A 22885-nucleotide genomic window follows, 5' to 3' on the forward strand; every position below is an offset into this window, starting at 1 on the left:
AGTAATTACAGTTAAATAATACAACAAAAGGACAGGAGGGTCAGATCAGTTAAAAAAAATCACAAGTTGTCATTAATCATTACTGAAATGACTGCTTATCTAACACTTCTAAAATAACCAGAGACTTCACAATAGGACAATACAATTAAAAAGTGTTTCAATAATCTGCTCTGTATAGTGCCTTCACTCTCTTAAATTTCAGTGCAACATTCTTAGAACAAAAAATACTGTATGACTTTTCTGCCACTCCTTGTTAAAAAACAAAAACAACACAAAAAACCACACTGTATCCATAACACCCGATACACCAACTTCCAAAGCAAACTGCAGAAAATTTCTTCATATTTATTGTTGACTGTTTCTAATGAACAGAAGTTGCTCTGTTTCAAAACAGAAGGTAGACTGTTCAAGCAGTGACTGAAAGCTTTGAGCTGGCAAATCCCAGCTCTGGAATAAGGAAAAATAGAAATAGTACTTTATTTAGTACTGTCTGTTTTTAAACTTGCAAACCAGAAAGAAACAGTATCATCCACCTTCTTCAGTCCTTCTGGTTTGGCTACACAGTGTTACATGTTTGAAAAAAGAATTTTAATTCTTTTCTTCCTGTCTATTCATTCTATTTGCAAGGTTCTATATCATCATCAGCATCAAACTTCAATGATAATTTTTCCATCTTTCTGTTCCTATGCAGTGACACTGTATTCAGCTGCAGGCTGAAGACCTGACCACCATGCTGCTCTTTATTGGTTTTAAAAGAAAACCTCAAAAAGTTAGCTAAAAGTCCAGACAATTCAGGAAACTGTGCTAAGAAGTCAGTAGGTAGCATTTTCCCACACTGAGCCATGCTCCAGACTGATTGCTCAGTACGATGCCGGATGCTCTTTTGCTGAAAGTGATCATTTCAAGCAAATATAAATTGACAGTCCCCAAACTCTCTCCCACCCTTCCTTCCTTCTTCAATCCTCAACGAAGCTGAGAAGTCTGCAAATCTCTCAGTATTGATTCTAAAAACAATCCCTGAAGTTTCAACCAGGTGCAAAACTCGAGTTATCTACAAGCCATAATCTTTTCCTCAGGTAACTCAGGCTGACTTTCAGATGTGGTGGAGAAGGAACTGGAAGTTAGTGAGCAAGACAATATTTAGCATTTATATGGAATACCAGTGGAAAGCTGCAGTAAATGGAGCTTAAGTAACAGGAAGTCAAAAGAATGGAACTTATCACAGTTGACTGGTGAATAAGTTTGGAGTTGGTACTGCTATATCTGAGCCTCATTCAACATCGTCTGTGCAAGAAAGCCAGTGGAATCTGGAACCTCACAGGAAAGCCAGTTTCCACACACAAATTCACATCCCAAAGCTAGCAGACAGAGAGCTCTCCACTGCAACAACACTTGCAGCAGGGGCTGAGCTGTCACCATTTCACTTGCTCAGCCTTTCATGCAGTCCAGACGGCCTTACATGACACTACACAGGGGACTGTGTAAGTGCAGGGTAGTAACTTCTCATCTTCAAATCTCTTCAATTACACACCTCCAGTTCTACGTCTGTAGCATACATAGATGTATTACCCTGAAGAAAGACAAGAAACCAGTACAATCAAAAGCTTTTTTAATAAAACAATTCTGGCAGAAAATTGGGAATTGGATTTAAAATGAAGACCTAAAACGTGCCTAAATGTGGATCCTGCATGGAAAAGAACTTTCTGGCTGAAGTCTTCTCTAAACATTTTCATATTCTACTAAATATATGTTGTGGTTTTCTGTGGCTAGGGTTTGGTAGTGGGGGATGGGCTACAGGGGTGGCTTCTGTTAGAAGCTGCTAGAAGCTTCCCCTGTCTGGTGGAGCCAATGCCAGCCAGCTCCAGGATGGGCTTCCTGCCGCTGGCCAAGGCCGAGCCAATTAGAAGCAATAGTAACGCCTCTGTGATAACATATTTAAGAACAGAAGGTTGTTACGCAGTGAAAAATTCTAGCCAGGGGAGAGCAGAGTGAGAACATGTGAACAACAAAGTAGACACCAAGGTCAGTGCAGAAGGAGGGGCAGGAGGTGCTCCAGGTGCCGGAGCTGCGGTCCCTGTGGCCTGTGGTGCAGACCATGGTGGAGCAGCTGTGCCCCTCCCATGGAGGACCATCAGGGTGCAGAGACCCACCTGCAGCCCATGGAGGAGCCCATGCTGGAGCAGGTGGATGCATGAAGGAGGCTGTGACCCTGTGGGAGGCCCAAGATGGAGCAGGGTCCTGCTGGCCTGTGGAGAGAGGAGCCCATGCTGGAGGATGTTTTTCCCGGGTAGGACTTGTGGCCCCTGTAGGGGACCCACGTCGGTACAGCTCATTCGGGAAGGACTGCACCCCATGGAGGAGTGACCCATGGGACAGCAGTCTGGGAAGAGCTGCTGCCCTAGGGATGGACTCACACTGGAGAGGTCCGTCAAGGACTGTCTCCTGTGGGAGGGACCCCACGGGAGCAGGGTAAGGACTCCTCTCTCTGAGCAGTGGCAGAAACAACAACGGACCATAACCTCTCTGCACCGCTGGGGGGGGAGGAGGGAGAACATGGAAGGAAGGAGGGGTGGGGGGAAGACGTTTTTACAATTATTTTACTTCTCACTCTTTTGCTCTGACCCTGTTAGTAATGAAATTCAATTAATATCCCCACTTTGAGTCTGTTTTGCCCATGATAGTGATCACTAAGTGACCTCTCCCAGCTGATACCTCAACTCATGAATCCTTTGCTGTTTCTTTTTCCCTCTGTCCATTTGCAGAGGGGAGTGAGAATAGCTTTAGTCAGTACCTGGCATCCAGCCAGGGTCAACCCACAACAGTATATTAATAACTGGAATTTTTCATCTCTTATTTGTTTGATCTAGAAAATGATATCTACATTGGGCAAAAAAGCTGCAGGTACTTTGGCTTCTTCCACATTGCCTAGGGTATTAAATTTTCTCACTGCCAGTACAGAAGAACATCCTCTATGTAAAGAGGGAGAAATACACTAGAGAATGCCTTAAGTTGAAGAAAACATTCAAAAACTGTTTGACTGATGCTTAACCTGACTGCAGTTAAAGATATGATGCTTCCATATCACTTCTACTAGTTCTTCATTAAAACTATTCAAATAACTTACTGACTACAATACCCTACAATATATCATTGGAGACTTAAACCTAACAAAGTGAAAGTGCATGCTCTGCTACCTCGTCAGGAAAGTATGGGCTGATTTCATATTCTTCACTTTTGATAATCATCATCATAATGGCTGGGCTTCGCGAACGAAGATTAAGGAAGGCTCTATCCACCTTTATTACAGGCACGCTGGTGGCTAATGAGGCCAATACAAGATAGACATAACCAATTGCAAAAGGCACAGCAGAAAGACTCCTTAGATGGTATATTCCGCAAGACACGGTTCTTTCTGCATTGTCTTTTCTCCTCAAGAGTGATCCTGCGTGCGTTCTCAAAGGAGACAGCTGCGTTATAGATGGTGTGTCTCCAGACCTCCCGACTGGAGGCCAGAGTAGACCAGTTATGATGATCAATATGGCCAAGGCTTAGATGTTGTTTCAGGGAGTCCTTGTATCTTCTCTTCGGGGCTCCTCTCTTGCGGCAGCCAGTGGCAAGTTCACCATAAAGCAAGATCTTAGGGAGGCAGTGGTCCTTCATCCTGGAGATGTGCCCTGCCCATCGCAGCTGTGTTCTCAGCAACATGGCTTCTATATTTGTGACTGCTGCTTGCTCTAGAACAGATGTATTGGTCACATAATCTGACCAGTGGACGTTTACAATTGTACGGAGACAGCGTTGATGGAAGCGTTCTAGGAGTCGCAGGTGGTGGCGGTAGATGACCCATGATTCGGAGCCATATAAGAGAGTAGACAGCACTATGGCTCTGTAAACACTGACCTTGGTGCTTTTCTTCAGGTGTTTATTACGCCATACTCTTTTGTGGAGTTTCCTGAAAGCGCTGTATGCCTTTGCTATCCTGTTGTCTATCTCCCCGTCAATCTTACCATCCGAGGAGATGAGGCTACCAAGGTAATTAAATTGCTGGACTGATTTGAGCTCTGATTGGCCGATGGTGATGTGGGGATGATGGGGGACTTCCTGAGGTACAGGTTGATAGAGAACTTCTGTCTTCTTTAAGCTGACTTCCAGCCCAAAGAGCTCAGCAGTGTCTGCAAAGCAGGATGTTAAACGCTGCAGAGCTGCTTCTGTGTGGGCAACAAGGGCGGCGTCATCAGCATAAAGCAGCTCCCGGACAAGATGGTTTAAGGTCTTGGTGTGGGCCTTCAGTCGCCTTAGGTTGAAAAGGCTTCCATCAGTATGGTATCGAATGTAGATACCGTCCTGATCATCGAGGTCTGCCGTGGCCCTTTGGAGCATCCTGCTGAAGAAGACGGTGAATAGGGTAGGAGCGAAAACACAGCCTTGTTTCACGCCATTCTTTATTAGAAAGGGCTCAGAAAGTGTGTTGCCATATCTGACTTGGCTGTGCTGATCCTCATGGAGAGATGATCATTTTGAGGAACTTGGGGGGACAACCTAAACGTTCCAAAATCTGCCACAGACCTTTTCTGCTCACAGTATCAAAAGCCTTGGTGAGGTCGACAAAGGTTACATAAAGACTTTTGTTCTGTTCCCTACACTTCTCTTGCAGTTGTCTAAGAACAAATACCATGACTTTTGATCATATACAAAACAGAAAAGGCTGTTTTATTTTCTAACAGTTTAGCTTCCAACTCCAGGGCAGGTAGGAACTCCTTGTTGGCTAGGCTAAACAAATTGAGTGTGAAAATAGTCATTCTCCTGGTTAATAGGTACTGGCATGCAAACCTCACTGCATTAGCAAGCTTATAGTTTGGAATTACCACTAATATTAATACCAGTATATTTCACCAAAACTTTAGCTCCAGGACAGAGCAGGTCCACGAAACAAGTGTACCCTGGTAACGCACCACAATGTAAACTGACAGGTGCACAGGACTCACAGCATGCATTCTGAATAAAATCTAGAAAGAACTAGTTACTTCCTTACTACTTATACCTGCTTTAAACAACCATTATTTATGCTGGCCTAACAGCAAGGCTAAGCACCTTCTATTTCATGTCCTAGCAGTAGGCTTAATTTCTCATTAGGTCTCAGGTTCCTGATTACAAATCCAAACTCCAAACAGAACTCCAAAACTATTAATGGAAAGTCATTTCAAAAAAAAAAAAAAAAAAAAAGATCATGAAGCAGGGTAGCTCACACAAATTAAAAGCAACTGTCTCCATTTTACATCACAGGCAGGGGAAGCTTCATTTCTGGAACAGTCCTCCTCTGCTGTGCACAGCTGCTGGCCTGGGCACTGCCCTGCCAGTCTCCCTCAGTGCCAGTGCACACAAAGCAGCAACACCTGATCCTGGGATCGTTTCTGTCTGCTGAACACTCGGCTGCAGCTCCTTGGGGACATAGAGAAAAGTCTGTCCTGACAAGCTTCTTTAGGGTCAAAACCCTTTTCTTTGTCTTGACTCAATTAAATCAGCTCTTCTTGGCACCTGATACTTCTAAATCGGGCATTTCCCAGCTGCTCTCAGAAATCATCAATGCAAATTACCTGTGGTTTGTCTGTATCAGAGTTCATAGTCCCTCATGCACTGGAGGTAGCACAGATGCTTTCTAAACAAGTATTCATATATAAACTGTTTCAAATTGCCTTAGAAATTTAAGCTCATGGTAACTGTTTACAGATAAGGACTACAGTAAAACCATTTGAGATGGCTTCAGTCCATGCCACAAAATTTATTAAAATTATCTCTTTCCTTGGAGCACTTAGTATCCAATAAGAGAAGAGCTCCTTTAGCTTAAATGAGACCTAACAGGACAGTGCATGAAGGGCGGTGCATACAAGGTTTTCCAGAAGCTAAGAAGGAACTTCACCGGGAAACAAAGCTACGAGTTCACACGAAATAATGTGTTAATGGCATACTGGTAATGCCTCAAGGCCAGGGAGGGTATTACACTAAGGCTTATATAAAGCTTTCACAATGGGTCACGCACTTATTAAAAGCTATATAGAGACAGATATATCTATATATTAGTGCATAACTTTAAGGCTGTTTCAGACCGTTTTCCTCACCAGCACCACGAAGCCAGAAGACTGGATGTTAACACAAGCCACATACTCTGCATCACCAATTGCTATCAATCAGACAGCTGTCTCTCACACCCGTACTGACTTCCACTCCATGGCTGCACTCAGCTTCAACCACATACTACCTCCACTCTTACAGTAAACTTGAGAAGAAAAAAGGCACAACAAAAAACCCCCATAATTCATCAACAACAAAGCTCTAGTGTTTTGGCCAACCTTGTTTCCGTTTAAAGAATTTTCTTCAGCACTACAGACAACATCTGGGCGATGGAGAGAAGAGGTACAGGGCTGTTTATTCCAGCATATGCTATGGTAATATATTTAGAAAGAAAAAGGTTGAATATGTAGACAAAACTTCTCAAGCTAACTGGTGTTCTAAAGAAATTGCTGGCAAGTATTAAACAAGGGCTTAAAAGGGTGTTAGTAGATCAATACTTTTTTCCCTAGAATTTCCAGATTTCTTCAAAACAGGTACTTCTAATTTTTTCTAATAGAGTCTGCTTTTACAATTTCAGTGTCAAAGGTAAAGAGAGAAAACAGTCTGCACTGTTTTAAATGTTAATATTTTGCTAAGTCATGCTATAGAAAATGTTAATTTTATGATTTAAGTGTTTTCAACACTGAACCTGAAGAAAGGCTAATGCAAGGAAGATAGCAATGAAGGTCTTAAAAAAAATTTTTTTTTAATAAAATCCTGTCAGGGTTGGGGTTTTATGGGGGGGGCAGTTCTTGTTTGTGTTGTTGGGTTTTTTTAAGAAATATGACAGATAAGCAGGTAGTAGCACCTTAAGATCCTCCCAGAAAAGTTTGTTTTCTCCCTAGTTTCAACTATAGACTTTGCTTGCCCATGCCTTATCAACAGACTTTTGTTTACACAGAAATACAGAACTTTGTCATCAAATGAAGTGCAACTGCAATGCAGCCCTTGCCCTTACATAAGCCCTATCACATGAATAATTAGCAAGGCCCATAGGAAACTACAAATAGCTTATTTCCCAACTCTGCTCCCTAGAGTTAACCATTTCTAGACCACTGAACAAAGAACCAGTGGCTGAAGAACAGAATCAAGGCAAATTGAAACCAGTGAAGTGAGAAAGACTCAGGACAGGGAGCAGGATTGCCTAGCACAAATTAAAGGACACCAGGACTGGTTTCACTTCAAACACAACCATGTTTATAACTAAACACATAAATGGATTCTCAATCAAATCCGGCTGACTGGTGTTACACAATATGTCAGATCAGTGTCAGAACGAATAAAAAAACTGTACACAATCTCTTGTGTTTTTCCTGTATTACCCATCACCATCCTGATCTGGAGCTACCACATACAGTTTTCAGCTCAGAGTAACAAGACTTAAGCCCTCTGTTCCCAGGCAGCCATTGCAACGCATTAAGTTGTTTAATCTGCAGCAGCACTGTTGGCAGAAGGGCCTTGCAACAACAGCAAAAATGGAGTAACACAAAGACCCAGCAGCTGAAAAATAGTCCAGCAGTGACACTCCACCTAAAACTTGCTGACAGAAGAAACTGCTAGCTTCAGTACCTCTAGCAATTCTTGCTGGTACCGAGGCTTTTTTTTTTCCTTTAAAAATAAAAAAGAAAAACAAAAAAGCAAAACAAAACAAATAAACAAAAGAAAGAAAACACCAAAAACACCGCAATGAAATCTGATAAGTGTAGTCCTTTCTTACCTATCCTAGCTAACAATTCAAACAAACTACACCAGGACTCAAGTGAGAAAAAAATGGCCAAAAATAGCTTTTCCTTTTAAAAAGACAAAACTCTACACCCCACATAAGAGAGGTCGTTGTGTAGCTCTTCTGATTTTTGTTTGTTTTCACAAGCACACTGAACTGAGAAAGTCCAATATGCAATGCACACAATAAGAATATCCAGAAAGACTTACAGATTAGAAGAAAAGAAAAAAATCCTGGCTGTCTTTGAACCTTTCAGACTTCACAATAAAACTGAAAAGTCTACACCCTCTCATCATCCCTACCTAGCTGAGAAGGAAGAAAGGTAGAACTCTGAATGTCCATTTCTTTTGGAAACAAAACTTTTCAGCTATGTCCAAAGTAATTGAAGATATACCATACCTTTGTTCTCCAATTGTACCTAGATCAATAAGCAATAGGAGCCGCCCCATGGGGTCATTGTTACTCCAACACCAGAGCTGACCCTATAAACAGCAGCAGATGTCTACGTCTTTGTAGCTTAACCCTGTACTGAAGGCCAATACCTAAAACAAGTCACACAGATTATTTAATTATTTCCAATCTTGGGAGTGAGGGGGCCAGGGTCCCCTAACTAGGCATTTGCTCACACTGGCACACAGAAGCAAGGACACATACGTAAGGTATATGGTAACACCCACCCTTACATGTCAAAGTTTATCCAGAGGATTCCCAGTACTGGTAACAGCTGCAGCAGAGAGAGACCCCTTGAACATGAAAGTATCTCCTACATTTTATTTTTTTATTACCACAATGCGAAAAAAACCATGATGCCAATTCAAGTAACTTGTGAACAAAGGAGAGGACCTCACACACATTTGCTGTGCTGGAGTGACAATCCCCCTCTTTACTAAGGAGGTGGCAAAACAGGAGAGCAATTATCACTACAACAGTGCAGTAGATGACAAGCATTCTGCCCCACTGGATATTCCTTGGATAGACATATAGCCTAGCACAAAAGTTTAATCTTATGGTGAAAACTGCATGTATAAATTACAGAATACATACATAGAAAGAGCAGTCAGTTGTCCAGCTGGACCACAATTAGTCATATTTTCTTGACACATCTAGTAACATTTCCTAGCTACAATCTGAGAAAACAAAAGTATATAAATTCAAGAGAGACACATATGAGCTTTGAAGCATTTCATTCAGTCTACCAATACATTTCTCTCTTTTAAAAAGATTGAACTTCAACCAGACAACTCTTACAGATACTAGGCAGACATCCAACAATACAAAAAATGCAAACCAAGCTAAATGTTAACTTTGTCCAGTGCTCCACATCCATTTTTATGAATACACAAATCTAAAGAAATAAAGCAAGTTTAAAAAACCCATTTGTCATAAACAAGACAAAAACAGATAATGCACAAATTACAATTAATTTCCAAAGAGTCTTAAGAAACCACTCCAAGGTAAGTAACTGATGCTTTTGGGTTGTATTCACAAGATTATCACATGCTTCATGTGACGAACCACTGATTATTGTACGCATTTCTTTCTGCCATACAGAAGATACTGTCTGAACAAGCCAGAAGAACTGAAAGAATGAAACATGAACAGCAGGAGACAGAGAAAGAGACACAATTATTCTACAAGATGGCTGAGGAGAGCACATCTGAAAAGCAAAGAAACATTAAACAGTGATGGAGATTAATTATTCTTAGTCAGCTTGGTCAAAATAATAAGTAAGCTTGAACTGTGGCAAAGAAAATGCAGGCAGAAGGTGAGCACCACATATTCCTGGGAGAAGAGGAAAGCAGACTTATCAATAATTGAATCACACTCCAAATGCCTTCACAGCAGCAACATCACATTTATGATGCAAGAGTCTTCAAAACAAGTGGGGGGGGATCATATGAGGTGAACGTACAGACTTTAGAACAGAATTATAGATACCACACAAACAAACTAAAGCCACCAGTACTTCATGCTGTGTATGGTTACAACATGTTACCTCCTAGTAGCAGCCACATCACCAGCACTACTGGATGACTGTCCCCTCAAGAATCCCCTCTATCATCTTTGAACTTACATGGAGAAGAGGCTGCACCTCCTTTGCTGAAGGTGTTCCCTGTATCTCGCTTTTCCAACAGATCATAGGCAGAGTCCTTCAATATGTTCAGGGCTTTTAGGCCTTGTCTGCTCTCTCCCAATATAGAACAGAAGGTTACAAAGATAACAGGCCCAAGTTCCTGTCTGAGGTTCACACTGGGAGGACAAGAGGCACTGATCATAAAACAAAGCACAAAATTTCCCAGCCTGGCATAAGGAAAAGAATTTGACCATCAAATATTAGGACAGTCAAGTTCTGGTTGCCCAGAGACACCGGGGAATTTCCATCCTCAGAGGTTTTTCCAAGATCTAACTTCATAGAGCCCTGTGAAATCTCACCTGAATTTAGTTTTAGCCATGTTTTGAGTGGGAGGTTGGATCAGATGACCTCTTGAGGTCACTTCAAACTTGGATTAATCTAAGCTTACCCTTCCAAAGCCGTAAGGCTTTACTGTTCATGAGGACACCGTCACACCTCTGTGAACACACTGTGACATTTGAATGGGATCACTCGATTGTGCTGAATTCAGGTCCTGGCACTCAACATGCAGCTTCACAGACAATTGGGGTGGAAAAAACACTGAGAGGGTCAGAGTTTATTTACCCACTCTACCTTTCTGGACCAAGGCACCATTAACTCAATCCAAAACGTTCCTGGCAGTTATCAGTTTGAACTGCTTTTAGAAGTCTCCCATATGGGTGATTCTGTATCTCCACAGGCTAATCATTCCAGGACATACATTCTTACAATAGAAAAATATTTTCTTCCTTTTACTTTTCTTACTGGAATTTAAATCTACTACTTTTTATAGATCTCACCTTGAGCATGAAGAACATTTTATTCCCTTCCACTCCATATTTGACTCTACGTATTTCAGTACAAGTCTCTTACCAATCTTCCCTCCTCATATCTCACTATGGAAGTGGTCGTGTTTTCTAGACAGTCATTTCCCTTCTCTTTTCAATCCCCCTCAGTTAGTCCACATTTTTCTTCAACAGGAGGACCCAAAACCTAACACTAGATATCAGCAGTACTGAACAAAGTGTATGGATTTCTTTGTACTTTCCATAAGGTCTCCAATTTCCATTATACTAATTTTCCTCTTTTGCTACAACACTGCTGTTTCATACTTAATATTTACACATTATTCATGATCACTTGAACACTTGCCTACAATAGCAGCAGACAGTGCACCAGCCCTTTGTGTTCAGTCAAGTAGCAACCAAGATGTAGGTCAACACCATTTTATGCAACACCGTTTTCCTCTTCCCAAAGAGGCATCTCTGCACTCAGCAGTCAGAGTTCAAAAATTAACAGAAGCACTGCTTTTAGGGCTGCAAGCACAGAACGAAGCACTTTCATCTGAAGCTCTCAGATGAAGCCGTACAATGTTTCTTGGAGGTCTTTTCCAGCCTTGACAATTCTATGACTCCTTTTTGGGGCCTACCAAAGTTTTATTTGTTGACATTTAGAGAACACAGAAAAGTCCATCTGTTCCTAAAAGCTTTGCTAACGATGATAATGAAACAGATCTACAGCTATATTGTAAAATGCAGAGCCAAGGCAGTGGGTTGACCAGCCAATGCAGATCACTTTGAGGATTGTGCGGGGAAGAAAAAGAAATAAACAAAACAAACAAACAAAAAAGACATCAACAAAAAATAAAACCAATGAACCAACCACCCAAACAAACAAACAAACAAAACCAAACCAAAAAACCCCATCACACCATAATAACAATCCCAACAAAACCCTAAACTCTGAAAGTCTGAAGCTTTTAGGAGTACAAAAAAAAGAAAAAAGTACATTTAATTATACGCATGTTTAAATTCCAAATAGTTTACTTGCAAATACCAATTCAGCCCTATCTCACATCTCATTTTTAGAGTTTACTGAACACCAATCCACTTTTGCTGAACTCAGAGTTCTGCAAATGAAGATCAGATTGGCAATTTTATTGTTCCTGAGTGATGGACTGACTGATCAGATTAGACAGAAGCATAAGCTGTGCTCTAAGTGATATAGATTGAACAGGTGGCCTCCTCTCTGATCTACTGCTCTTCAAACACAAGTAAAATCCTTCTCTTTTTGATCACATCTAGAAAATATACATTCAGATATTTAATCGCCCTTAACCCAATATGAAAATATTTTTCTGGTTTTCATTTCAATGCATTTCAAACAGTTTGCTCACAACAACCTTTCCCAAATATACCAGTAATTCACATGCACAATATAATTTTAACTAGGAAAATACAGAAGTTTAAATGGTATCAACATCCCTAGCCTGCAAAGTAATGTGTATAGATAATACTTAAAGAAAAATTCAAAAGGCATCACATTACAGAGACAGAGTCTAAAAATAATTATTTCACATGTACTTAAAATTAAAGATCAGACTTCAAAAAGAATGTATTTGAGACTAGGGAGCAAAATAAACTTTACCTGGACAACTTATGCAGAGTGACAACTAAAGCAATGTTTGCTTAGCAGGTAAAAAAAAATGAGCAGTCAGCTATTTCCTGGAGATCAAAGTGTTTGGTAGAGGCATAATTCCTTTTCCCCTTCACAGAAACAAATGATGGGGAGAGGGAGAAACATATAGAATTTTTAATTGTAAGACTTTTCAGTGACTAACTCAGATGTTTTAGTAGCAGTTGCTTTTCTCATGATATTATTCCGTGTATTATTTATATCTTGTTTACTTTGATGCTACAACTTTGGCCTGAGGACCTTACGACATAATTCTAAGATGACAATAAACAAAGTGCCAGTGGACCATGGGGAGGTAAAAGCAGGAAAAGAACATTAAAAAAAACCAACTCACTACTTACACTCATACCCCTCTCATATTCTCATAAGGGCAGAGATGGGGACGCACAGAGATTGTGTCCTATGGCAGAATCAAGCACAAACTAAGAGGTACAGCTGCAGCTGGCAAATCAATACTACTGAGAGAGAGATTAACAACTCTAAGACCTTGGGATAATGAGCTACTTGGAATGACACAAAAGGTCTCGGGACTCATCTCTCAATTAGTCCCATGCCAAAGAAAAGAAATGTCCAACAAAATGAATGCTAAGGATTACTGACTTGGAAAAGCAAAGTTAATTAGAAAAGTAACTTCTCAATTTTCAGTATTTTGAATAAATTATATAAACACATATCTTACTTAAGTCAGTCTACCTTCCAATCACTTTATTCCAAGAAGTCTCACATGCAACCTCTCACCAAATGCTTCAAAGGAACCCAGATAAGCCACTTTCTCCATTCTACGCAATCCTAAGGGCTATATCGTACATGGGACATTTCTTAGCAATCCTGCCAGTGACCCCACAATTATGCAAGACTGTATTTCATTTTTTGCAATATATTTCTAGAAGATGTTTTTTTCTTTTGTGTTTTAACCTATTACTGATGATTTGCACAACTTCTTAAGCAACACTACTAACAAGTCCCATATTTAACACAGTCTCTTGACTGACATCAATGCTCCATGGCTATGTAGCTTTTCAGCTTAATATGTCTCCTTAAATTTGTCTTAGCAGTATTAAGCAAAAGACAACTAACATGATTATAAATGGAAGGAAAAAACAGTCAATGAAAAAATACACAGCTTAAAGACAGTAACTGAGGGGTTGGACAATTGACTCAAGATGTGGAATACTTTTTTCCAAGGCTCCAGACAAGATTAGACCCAGTAAACAGAGAAGCCTCTTTGATCAAATTCTTCCATTATCAAAAGGGAACACAGAAGAAAAGATAAGTGTCAGACTTTGAGATGTCTCACAAAAGGGAAACATTTTCTGTCTAGTCCTATTACTGATAACGTTCCCTGTGTTCAGCTCTGGTAGCTGAACCCTAATGCTATAGCATGCTACAGTCTTTTAACTCTTATTCACCTTGAAAATACTGTTTTATTCATGTTTTTAAAGGATCAATTATGCTGAATGTAGATGAAAGTGAAAATAAGTATCCTTCAAAGTTACAGTGTACAAGGGAAAAGATTTCAAGAAACCTGGAGTATTTAAGAGCTAGTATGGAAAAATTATATCTAAAATGTCCTGCAAAGAGTTAGATACTTGCTAACCAACAGAACTATGCAGAGTTCCTACAGCAGCACAAATGCAAGAACCACCAGTTAGACACTAAGATTTGCCTAAACAACAAATCCTTTAATCCATTTTTAAAGTCAACAATGGAAGTGCACTATTCCACTTGAATGCATATAAATCGTTGTGTATAATAGAACAATCATATAATAACCTTTTACTAAGGTCTTGTTGCTCTCAGTTTTCTGTGTTGAAGCTCCAGAGTAAACAAGCTGAAGGGATAAGTCATTCATTTTTGTTAAGCAGACTTAAAGATGTAAAGATGCTTAAAGGGTGCATTGTCCCAAACAGCAAGCCAAGCATTTGTCAGCTGATTTAAAAAGAAAAAAGTTCTTTACACAAAAATTAATTATTCCAGCAGTGGCCAACTTTGCCAAATCTGTTGAGGACACTAACTAGAATAAAGGACCAGATGGTACTCACTCCTTATTTCCATTCAGAGTCTATTCAGGAAATATTTTATGCTAATCAATCATAAGCTTTGAATAATCAGTTTTTCACATATTAAAATACCTGTTGAACATTTTGCTTCTCTATGCATCAAACTCAGTGTGACACTGACCTTAAAATCTTTTTACTATTCTGCATTTGTATCTTGTTGCTATAGTAAACACATCAAACAAGACCATTTCTGAAAAATAAGGCAGCATTTCTCCCCTTAGTTACACAGGAGCAGATATATTTCACCAAGGAAAAGTAGAAATAAACATTGAAAACTACAAAAAAAGCAAGGAAGGCTAGGAAGAAAATGAACAAAATTTAAAACGATTTAGGAGAAGAGAAAGAGCACAAGCAAAGAAAAAGGCACAGCTCATGCAGTTACTCTTGCTAGACTTGTTCAGATCAGGTTTGATTTCTAATTAAACTTCCTTGTTCACCAGGTCAAATGACACTTAACTTTGCACAAGTATTTTACATGGAAATAATATTAGCATAACAAAAAATTCTCTGCTCTGGCAGCCACAGATACAGCAGAATACTGAATATTTTCTTTAGGAAAAAAAAAAAAAGGCACCTAAAAACTTAAAATGGCTTTATTTCCCCAGCACTGATCAGGCAACAGAACATTAAAGCAAGAATTGCAGCAGCCATCTCTGAGTGGGCAGCAAGGGCAATCTATAAAACACTTAAAGCAAATCAAGGGAAAGCAGAGGGAAGGAGCAAGCCTCCCTTGATCCCAAGCATAAGGGTCATTCAACTACTGTAGAAGAATTTACAGAAGTCACATAGTAAACCTAAAAATATGAAGCCTTGAGTTCAGTAATAAAGGCATGTCTAGACCAACAATATAAATCCTAACTTGTCACAGATCGTAAGTAGCAAAGACAACACTATTAAATGGAAATTGGTGACTAACTCAATGGATTTTCAAAGCAAAGTAAACTCCTGAGTCTTCTACAAACTTTGGGAAGTGGTAAGTTAAAAATATCATTCACCCGCAAGCATGAACAGACCACCCATGTACACCACTCACTGCTTTTTCTTCTTCCTAAATTCAAGACACAAGGCCCAAGTAGGATTTCTTTCCCCTCCATCAAAGAATGAATTTGTGTTTACAACAGGAGTGGTGGAAAGTTTATTTCCTAGAAAGCAAGATGACAGATTTCAGCCCGCCCCAAGCAATATCAGTAACGGATGATCAAGCTAGATATTATGAAACCAGAATTCATTCGGCAGCAGATGGTGCCGTGTCTTTTTTTCAGCTAAAATGCAAAACATACGGATGGAGTAAAGTTTCGGTGAAGGACAAGGGAATGTTTGTTTAAGTCAGGGAGTAAAGAAAAACACCAAAACTAACAAAAAGATATGCAACTCGAGCTTTCCAAAAACAAGATCTCTTTTGTAGTTTTCCCTTAACAGACTCTGTGCAAAAGACTTATTTTCCAACACCTTACTATTTAATACTGTTGATAATTTTCTTTTCTTTGATGGGGCATGCTTGCATACTTATAGACTGCTGAACTTCGTTAACACAGTTACTTTGAGATATTTTCCCCAAAAAACCGTCCCAGCTTCACATGACTACAGATAGGTAGTAATTACTGTCTATTAAAAGGAAAACTTTGGTTCATTTTAAGGAGCCAGTGGACAGCACTGTAGCCTACTGTTGTTGCTTATCTAGTTACAGAATGATTTATGAGAATGCTTAGCACTGTATCGGAAGCATGAAATTAGTATCTGCCCTCCAGAGCTTATAATATATACCACAGCATACATGTTCATTCATCTGACATTTGAGGAGCCATTCATGGAGGGAAGCTTAAACACAGCTGTAACTGTTTGCAAAAGAGCAGCCCAAGAAAGAAAATCAATCTCAGCTGCCATCAAAGTGCCTTAAAACACACCTGTCAAAGACAGGTTCCTTCCACTCAGCTGCTTCCTTCCTAGTGTATTTAACAGTAGCTGGATCTAAGACATAGGAAAACTTCACTATAAAAGCTATTAGAAGAAAATCCTTAAAAAGAAGAATGCAAATTTGAAAAGGTAGAGGGAGGCAAGACAACAACAAACAGCAGATTCCATATGGGGAGAAAAAAACACACAGAAACTAACAAAGGAGAAAAAAAAAAACCAACTATAGATGTCTAACTGATCACACAGTTCAAGAACTGGGGGTATGAAAAGAAATCCTGCATTCCCATAACAAAGCTTTGCAGTGGAAAGCTAAGGTTACAGGTGATGAACATATCCCATTTGCCTAATCAAAAGTCAACACTATATCCTTATGTCCTGCCACAATCAGCTTGATTAGTTGCAAAAAACCTCCATTCCTAAATTGCACTAGTAATCAATATGTTTTTCTAGCATACTTCATCTCCCTTTTGGAACACCAGAAACAGAGGCTGGGTGGTTTCAATTCATCAGCTGCACCTGTTATTAAAGAAATTTAGCAGTAGTTCCATTACATTTTGCACACATAATTTCCACACTTGGCAAACGTCATTTCACCTTTGTGAAGCAGTGTCACAACATGTGGCAGACACCCAGGGTGGGTATGAAAAGGGAACTTTTTAGACAATTCAAGGCAATGGGTGGCTGGATCTCAGAGCCTCTCTACCGAAGTGAGGACAGTAGCAACACTCCCCTTCCTTGTTTGAGGGATGAAACACAAAGCACGCGAAGCAGCAGCAGTGAAGTACTCTTGCTAAAGTAGGGAAGAAGGCACATAGAGAGACTACCAAGGATGATGAAAAGAGGGAACTTTCACAACTGTTCTTTACTGATGTTAATTAAACATACTTGATTATAAAACATCATCCCCTAAAACTTCTCTCTCCCCTGGTTCTTTGTGTTCTGCCCATCAACACAGTTTCAGCTGGGCCCCGTCTTTCACAAGAACACAATCAATGCCAAAGCTCTTCATTTCATCAGCTAGTATTTTGTGTCCTTTAATGTCCACTCCATCTGAGGCGTCACACAAGCATGTTGAAGCAATCATCTCCTCTTGACTACTGGTCAGCTTTCAGATCGTACTTCATTATTTCTTCTGTTTTAACACAGCATCTCAAACAAATCAACACTGAAGCTTATCATCTATACATCTGGCACCTCCACTGCCTTAAAGTGGATCAAGGCCATCTTTTGCCTTTGGAGGACTAGAAGGCAGTTTCCTTCAATGTTCTACATTGTTATCTGGATCCTGTTATGGAGAAGACATAACAGACATACTTCCATGCTTTATAAGATAGTAGTGCTCCATGCAAGGCTTCTGGTTAGCTCTATCCAAACATTATTGTTCTCCAAAAGTTCCCTTTCTCAGCATGTATCCAAAGGACTGAAATCCAACTTTCTTCTCTTCTTAGATCAGCACCCCTAGGACATCCTAACCCTATGGCTCCAAGCCACATGGGGCAAGGATAGGCAGTAACTGTTGGAGCCATTTCAGTTCCCGAAACCCAGCTCAGGTCTAGTTGGTTAAAGGGTAAAAGCAAGTGCACCTTTGACTGCCGTGACTCATCCAGTCCCTTCCTCAGGTAGCACAAGGACTCTAAAACTCAGTAACAGACACAGACCACTGGCTGGTGGGGATCTAAATCTTAGGCGAGAACTTTGTTTACCCAACATGCCAGCAGCCTCCATGCTGCATTTTCACTGCGGACATCACTGAAGTGGCAAGACAGGCAAGAATTAGAAACTATAATCTACATCCTTTTGTGAACTTGAAACAGTTTCCTATGATGTTGGTACTATTTCATAGCCTTGTCAAAAGTTACTTTTCATATGAAAAGACACTTGCAAAAGACAGCTATTTTAGATTTACAAAAAGGATATTTTTTCACATTTAAAAGAAAGAAAACAGTCATTTGATTAGATAACTATAGTGGGGGCTCTCTGTATCTGAAAGCAGACATTACACAGTCACACAGAGAGCAAAGTTCTTTGTTGAAGTTGCACACCATCATCAAAACTAAGCCCACGTCTTTCAGTGGTGGGTGACAATAGAGAAAGAAATGTTTTCTTAATTGGAGAATTTAACATTAGTTACTGGATTATCTGCCAAGCTATTTTCAGCTTTCATGCTTCACTAAACCAGAGTATTTAGCTCATCAGTCACAAACCCATTATTACACTGAAGAAAATGGGGAGCAATTAGCATACAAGATGATAGCTTAAAGGTGGTGCTAATTGGAAAGAATGAAGTATTTTTGAACCCTGTTGTATACAATTAGGTGAGATAATCAGGTTCTGGAAAAACAATTTGCTAATTTCAGATGTCTATTCTATAACCCGTGTTTAAAGCTTAAGCAAATTCATCTTCATACTAAACTCAGTGCAATCTACCTTTGCAGTATCTTGCAAACAAACACGAGGGTTGCAAACTAAAAGCTGGTCCAGCTGTAGAGCAAGCCTTGTTCAGGAAACATACATACAAAACACAACGACTAATTCATCACAACAGCGCAGATCATCACTGAACTAAGCTCAAGTTGCCAGAAAGAACTGAAGAACAAAACCAACAAGGAAACATAATGTAATATTCATAATGCACGGTACAGCATGGCACCAATACATAGTGAGCTGCAAAATCAGTTGAATTACAGGACTGTACAAAATACACAACCAGAAAAAAAATAAAACCATCTATAAAGAGCTACTGGTGGGGAAAAAAAATAATTGCGCATGCTTTTGTTCATGACTGCTAAACAGAGAGGGAGAAATCTTGTGCATGAATAGTTAATCTGCCAAAAGGAAGAAAGCAGACAGGAGGAAAGATGCAATTCTTTATTACTAGCAAACTGCACTCAGACACAAGATGTTAGTTAGACAATTATAGTGCAGAAATACACCTTGTAACATTAGAGATTTTTTATCAAGAGTTACAGCTGCGTGATTTTAATTCACTTCTACAAATTGTTTGGCATATATTATTTCTAATCATCACACACAACTATAAAAATACTTCTACCAGTAGGTTTTTAATTCCAGGCTGCAACAACTGTCTGTATTTGTAAATTAACTTCTACATCACTATTTCTCTTGGCTCAGAACATATTTAATATTTTCTTCAAACAACAGAGCAGTCTGTAAACCTGTAACACACCCTGTTTTTAGGTTCACACCTATCTCATATTTTCCTTTTTAAAAATACAACTTAATTATGCTTTGGAATAATACCTCCCTGTACATCATGTGAAAAATGCTTCAACAGATACTACTCACAAAAGCATCTCTCTCCATAGAAAAATGCTACTGCAATCAGACTTTAATGACCAACTGCAGCATACTCCCCATGTTATCATGTAGGGGCGGTGTTCCTCTGTTTACTGAAAGTGTTATTGCACCGTTCCCCCTACACACGAGTACCAACCATAGCACACAGTAACATCACTTATTTCTACATCCTTCGGGGAAAAAAAAAAAAAAAAAAAAAGAAAGAAAACAAAACCAGGTCTTCCTGAACAACCCTTGAAGTCTCTAAGGTAAGATGTATGAAATGGTTCCAAAGACCCATTGGAAGAAACGGACCTTCCCCTAAAGTCTGATTTCTTGTGGTATAATATTCCAAGCGTGCCAGCATATAACATAAAGAAACTTTTTAAAAGTAAAGACATAAATCAACATTCAGTATCACAATTAAGCCCCAAATATTGACATACATATACATAAATAGACACAGATATATACACACACATATAGGTTTCTCCTCATGTTTGAATCATGTAAAGACATCTTGAAAATTAAGGCATCTGTGTGCTAATCTGGAAGTTCTCCAAACAATAAAACAGTATTTTCACAAAGAAAACCGACAAGAGACGAGAGTTCTCCGAGGAACAGTAGATTTTTATCTCTGATTAAAGAGTAATTTGAATTAACTGATGTTTTAAAATTATTTAAGCTCCCCTCCCACTAAGACTTCTACATATACCTATTCCTATGCATTGTGAGCAGCCCTATGGGAGTTCATCCCTCTAGTGTGTGAGGTTAGACACAGCCTCCGCGGGATGAAAGCCTTTATCCTTCTAAAAATATCAGTCTGCCAGGATCCACTCCCGCAAAGCTCCGTGATGTAAACGGCATCGCTACAGTCCAAGGGCTGCCCAGCTTCCATGAGTAAGCACTAGCAACACCGAGCTATAATTACTCGGAATATTTTTAGGGTCACTGCTCAAAATTAGAGAGAAATGAGTGAGAAAGACCTCAGAATGGTGGCGGTCCTTCCCCCCGCTCCTCTGGCTGTTTCCCACTGCTGCGAGGAAAAAAAGAGCCTCAGGAGGAGCAGCCAAGGCGAGGCGACCCCTCTCTGCAGGGAAGATGTGCCTCGACGGTGTCGCTGAGCGGGTGGGGAGCCCGCACCGCCGCGGGGGCACGGGCACAGTCACCCCCCGCCACCCGCACCCCGGCCCTCACCTGACCGCCACCCGCACCCCGGCCCTCACCTGACCGCCACCCGCACCCCGGCCCTCACCTGACCGCCACCCGCACCGAGCTCTCGTCCGGGCCGCCCGACATGGTGCCGCGGGCGAGGGGCGGCCGCGAGCCTTGCCGGGAGCACTGCCGGGCCGCGGAGGAGGTGGGGGCACCGCTGCAGCTGCCCCCTCACCTCCTCCTTCTGCTCCGCCACCTCCTCTCTCCAGCCATTTTAGGTGACTGAATGAATAGGTGCGAGCCGCGGCAGTGCAGAGCGGTTCGCGCCGCTCCTCCTCCTCCCTCCCGGCCCGGCCCTCCTAGTCGCTGGGCGGGGAGTGCTGTCAGTCAGCCGCCGGCGGGCCGAGTCGCGGTCCCGGTCAGTGGCCGCCCGGGCGGGGAGCTCCGGCTCCTCCGCCCGCTGCAGCCGCAGTGCGTCAGCGGGCCCCGCCCCGGGCAACCGCCGCGGCGGGCGCGGGGGGCCCGGCGACACGCGGGCACACGGCCCTGCGCACACGCGCGGCCGCCGCCCCGCACGGGCCTCCCCCCCAGACACACAGACACGCACACAGAGACACAGTGCGGCCTCCGCACGCACCTGTTATTTGCACACGCACTCCTGGCATTTGCCTGCACACACGCACGGGTAGTGCTTGCCCACCGTGCGCACGCAGCCCTTCTCACTCCTGCCCTCGCGTGTGGGCTCCACACGCGGCTCTGGCCCGCACACCCTCGCTGGCGGCTGTGGGCGCACATGGGGCCGATCGTGGTGCCCGGCTTACACGAGCCTGTTCGCCCACACGGACACACGCGTGGCACTTACACGCCTGCAGTCAGCGCTCCCACACAACTGCACAGCTCGCCCACACGCAACTCTCCACTCGCACGGTCAACACGCGCGGCTCTCGCACAGCGCTGCACACAGCTTTCGAGGCCTCCTTCCTGGGAGAGAGCCCCTGCCAGGGCCGGGCCATTTGCCCTTCCACATATTTCCCTCTCCCGGGCAGGAATGAGACCTCCTCATTCCTCCCCTGGCCTGTGCTGGCCCTGCCTGCAGGAGCACAGAGCTCTCCCACCTTCCTGGCTGTGCCGGCAGGTTTGTTTGCCCTGGCTGCTCGAGCCAGGCATCGCTGTTCTCACTTCGCTAATGAAACGCCTGGGTTTTAGCTGGAAACTGAGTGGGCGGATGACACTAATTTTTGATGCAAATAGTATCCCTGCCAGGAAACAAGCCCGGCTATTTTGCCCAAAACAATTCACATTCCTAGGGAAGATTTTCCATCAGAATAGGCCCGGATTTGAATTTGTAATGATATGCTAAAAGCCTTGCAGTTCAAGTTGTTTTGCTTCTGTTAGTAAAGGTTGTTCACGCCCAAGCCCCAGCCTTGGTCACAGATGGGCAGGTGAGATCTCCTGGGGCCTCTAGCCATGCCCCTGAATCTTTCAAAAGTCTCTCTTTCTCAGCAGAAACCCACTGTATTATAGTAACTCTGCATGTTTCTCATAATTATTCTCTCTGTCTTTTCTATTTTTCTCTATTTATTTAGAAATTGGATTGTTTCTAGAAAATGGCCTGCCTGGAAGTTGCTATACAAAGTGATGATTTTCTGCTTTCTTCTGAATTACACAGCATCAGCACACAAATCTCCAACAACCTTTGCAAATATGGGGAACTTAAGCCACATACCATATTGCTGAGGTACACTGAGATAATATTTATCCGAAAGGCAGAAAAATGGAGATCCAGATAGCTCAGTATGAAATCACTGAGGGAATCTGATACAAGCAGAGCAAAGACTACATTTCCTTGGGCTTCTCAGCTCATTATTCTCTAATTTAATGCCATAGGCCAGATGCTTTGTTCCACCTTTTGCCTCAATGTATTATGGAATGGACGAGATAAATAAAGAAAAAGCTCCTGCAGGTGAATTGTGTTGGCATTCATACAAAATAGCCTTGAAACGAAAGTGGCAGAAGTCTCATAGTTCAAGGGCATTTCCA

At 41.5% G+C, this 22885-nt stretch overlaps 1 protein-coding gene across 10 annotated transcripts in view; it reads right to left on the reverse strand.

Annotated features, from left to right (window-relative positions):
* Nucleotides 1-21086, reverse strand: part of KIF21A (kinesin family member 21A) — an 88045-nt gene extending 66959 nt beyond the window's left edge. For all 10 annotated transcript variants that reach the window (XM_064656281.1, XM_064656280.1, XM_064656284.1 and 7 more), the window contains exon 1: nucleotides 20946-21086. In XM_064656281.1, coding sequence (XP_064512351.1) covers nucleotides 20946-20989 — 44 coding nt within the window. In that variant the 5' untranslated portion in view covers nucleotides 20990-21086. The remainder of the gene's footprint in view (nucleotides 1-20945) is intronic.
* Between the last annotated feature and the right edge of the window lie 1799 nt (nucleotides 21087-22885).

This window comes from Pseudopipra pipra, chromosome 5 (genome assembly GCF_036250125.1).
Source record: "Pseudopipra pipra isolate bDixPip1 chromosome 5, bDixPip1.hap1, whole genome shotgun sequence".
In the NCBI taxonomy this organism is placed as follows: domain Eukaryota; kingdom Metazoa; phylum Chordata; class Aves; order Passeriformes; family Pipridae; genus Pseudopipra; species Pseudopipra pipra.